Source organism: Aegilops tauschii, chromosome 7 (assembly GCF_002575655.3).
Source record: "Aegilops tauschii subsp. strangulata cultivar AL8/78 chromosome 7, Aet v6.0, whole genome shotgun sequence".
In the NCBI taxonomy this organism is placed as follows: domain Eukaryota; kingdom Viridiplantae; phylum Streptophyta; class Magnoliopsida; order Poales; family Poaceae; genus Aegilops; species Aegilops tauschii.
Genome location: NC_053041.3, coordinates 114247675 through 114249621, shown reverse-complemented (window position 1 = coordinate 114249621; position 1947 = coordinate 114247675). Strand labels below are relative to the sequence as shown.

The following is a 1947-nucleotide window of genomic DNA, read 5'->3' as shown; positions in this document are numbered from 1 at the left end:
GGTTTGGATTCATGTAGCTTGGCCATTCAATTCTAGGGTTATATAGCATAGCCAATGAGCACAATCAGGTTATTGCTGATTTGTGGGATGGGGTAAACCTTAAAGTCACATTTAGGAGATGTGTAGATAACATGTTGCTTCTCCTATGGTATGACCCGGTAAGCATTGTGCAATCTGTAATCCTAAGTGATGAAGATGATGCTTTAATTTAGAAACTAGAGTCTAATGGTAAATACTCTGTTAGATCTATGTATGCCATGATTAATTTTAGGGGCATTAGCCCAGTTCATATTCCTGATATGTGGAAAATTCATGTCCCTCCCAACATCCATATATTTTTGTGGCTGCTAGCTCATAATAAGTTGTTGGTTAGAGAGAATCTTATAAAGAGACAACACCTAAATGATTTATCTTGCTTGTTCTGCTCTGAACGTGAAAATATCAACCACTTGTTTTTTGAGTGTGTTGTGGCTATGGAGCTCTGGAGAAATATACACTCCATCATAGGGTGCTTCCCCCTGCCTGCTTTTGATAGGGTGGCAGACATGTGGGGAAAAGATAAAAACTTGCAAGCTGAGAATCTAATTATATCAGCTACTCTCTGGGCTATCTGGAGATGCAGGAATGATTTGTGTTTTAATAACACAAACTGGATGGGTGTGCAGGTGGTTCTGAGAAAGATTGCAGGCTATTGCAACCTATGGAAGATCATCTGCAAAGGAAGTGCAAGAGAGCGCGTGGAGGAGATCATTGTGGCTATCTGGGAGGCTGCAAGAAAACCACCGCTGCTGCTCTGGCCAGAGCCAGGCTGAAGAGGAATGAGCTTTGGCTGCAATACTCTCTGCAAAAGATGGGAGGGTGGATGGGCATGGAGAAGAGCGTGATCCTTGATGGTTAAATCTGGCTCCCTGTTCCCTTCCCGCTGCGGGGTTTGCCAGTAGCTAGTCTCTTTCAGCTTAAATCTTTTAGCCTTGTTCCTGTATTAAGATGTTTGTAGTGTTGAGGTTTCTGAAAACCATGCCGGAGGGATGTCTCAATCTCCTCCTGCGGTGTGTAATAAATGATGTACTCTGTTGGGTTTCATTTTCTATGGGAAATGGAACTGGGGCTGGAGCCCTTTTCTTTAAAAAAAAAGACGATCGTTTGCACCAAAGCCGATTGTGATGCCACAGACATCAAAAGAATTTGACCAGTCCTGTGGTCCACACCTTACAGATCAGCGACTCGAGCTCCGTGCGCGGCCGATCAGAGAACTGCATGTCATAGGCCAAACGAGCCGAGTATTCAGCGCCCCCCGCCGTGCAGTTGATGGCATCGTGCTGGCCTGCGATCAGCGTGATCCGTGCGTCCCTGATGACCCGCGGTAGCAGGATGAACTGCGGCAGGATGTTGTTGACGTTGCCGTGCCACAGATCATGAACCCAGCCGGCCCCGAGCAGCGCTGCAACCACTGATCTATTCTTAAGGATGGAGTGGTTGTAGAGGTCAGGGAAGGATAGCTTCAGAGCCCGACCGCCGATCCAGTTACAGTCCCAGAAGCTGGCCTGCTCCCCGCCTCCGATGGTGACCACGGTCGCCGTGGAGAACATGGCTCTGTCTTTGTCGTCGCACGGCGAGCCTGATCCCACTACATTTGGTTTCCACAAAGAAGGTGAAATGAAATGCTACTGGGAACCTTGTATGTTTGTCCCTAGACGGACAAGTACAGATCGTCATGGACGTGATGAACCTAAACCCTGCATTCTCGGATGCTTCCCAGGCCTAGTCCTACTACAGGCACCCAAAAATAACGGTGGTGAAATGAACTTGAGGTCGGTTAGCTTCTCTGAAATATAGAGCTAGGAACCAATTCCTTCTCCCTATTTATAGATAGAAAGAGCAATGGAGATGTACTCTATTTGATCTGGTTCTACAACCTGACAACCATAAATGGTTTGATAACATTGT

General features: G+C 46.6%; 1 protein-coding gene across 1 annotated transcript; it reads right to left on the bottom strand.

Moving 5' to 3' along the window:
• Window positions 1–1175: 1175 nt before the first annotated feature.
• On the bottom strand, window positions 1176–1589 carry LOC109768711 (uncharacterized). The gene has a single exon (XM_020327446.1). The coding sequence runs from the start codon at window positions 1587–1589 to the stop codon at window positions 1176–1178; it is 414 nt and encodes a 137-aa protein (XP_020183035.1).
• Window positions 1590–1947: the final 358 nt, after the last annotated feature.

Excerpts from the sequence above, each read along its gene's own strand:
- LOC109768711 (XM_020327446.1), bottom strand. The coding sequence starts at position 1,589 with ATGTTCTCCACGGCGACCGTGGTCACCATCGGAGGCGGGGAGCAGGCC.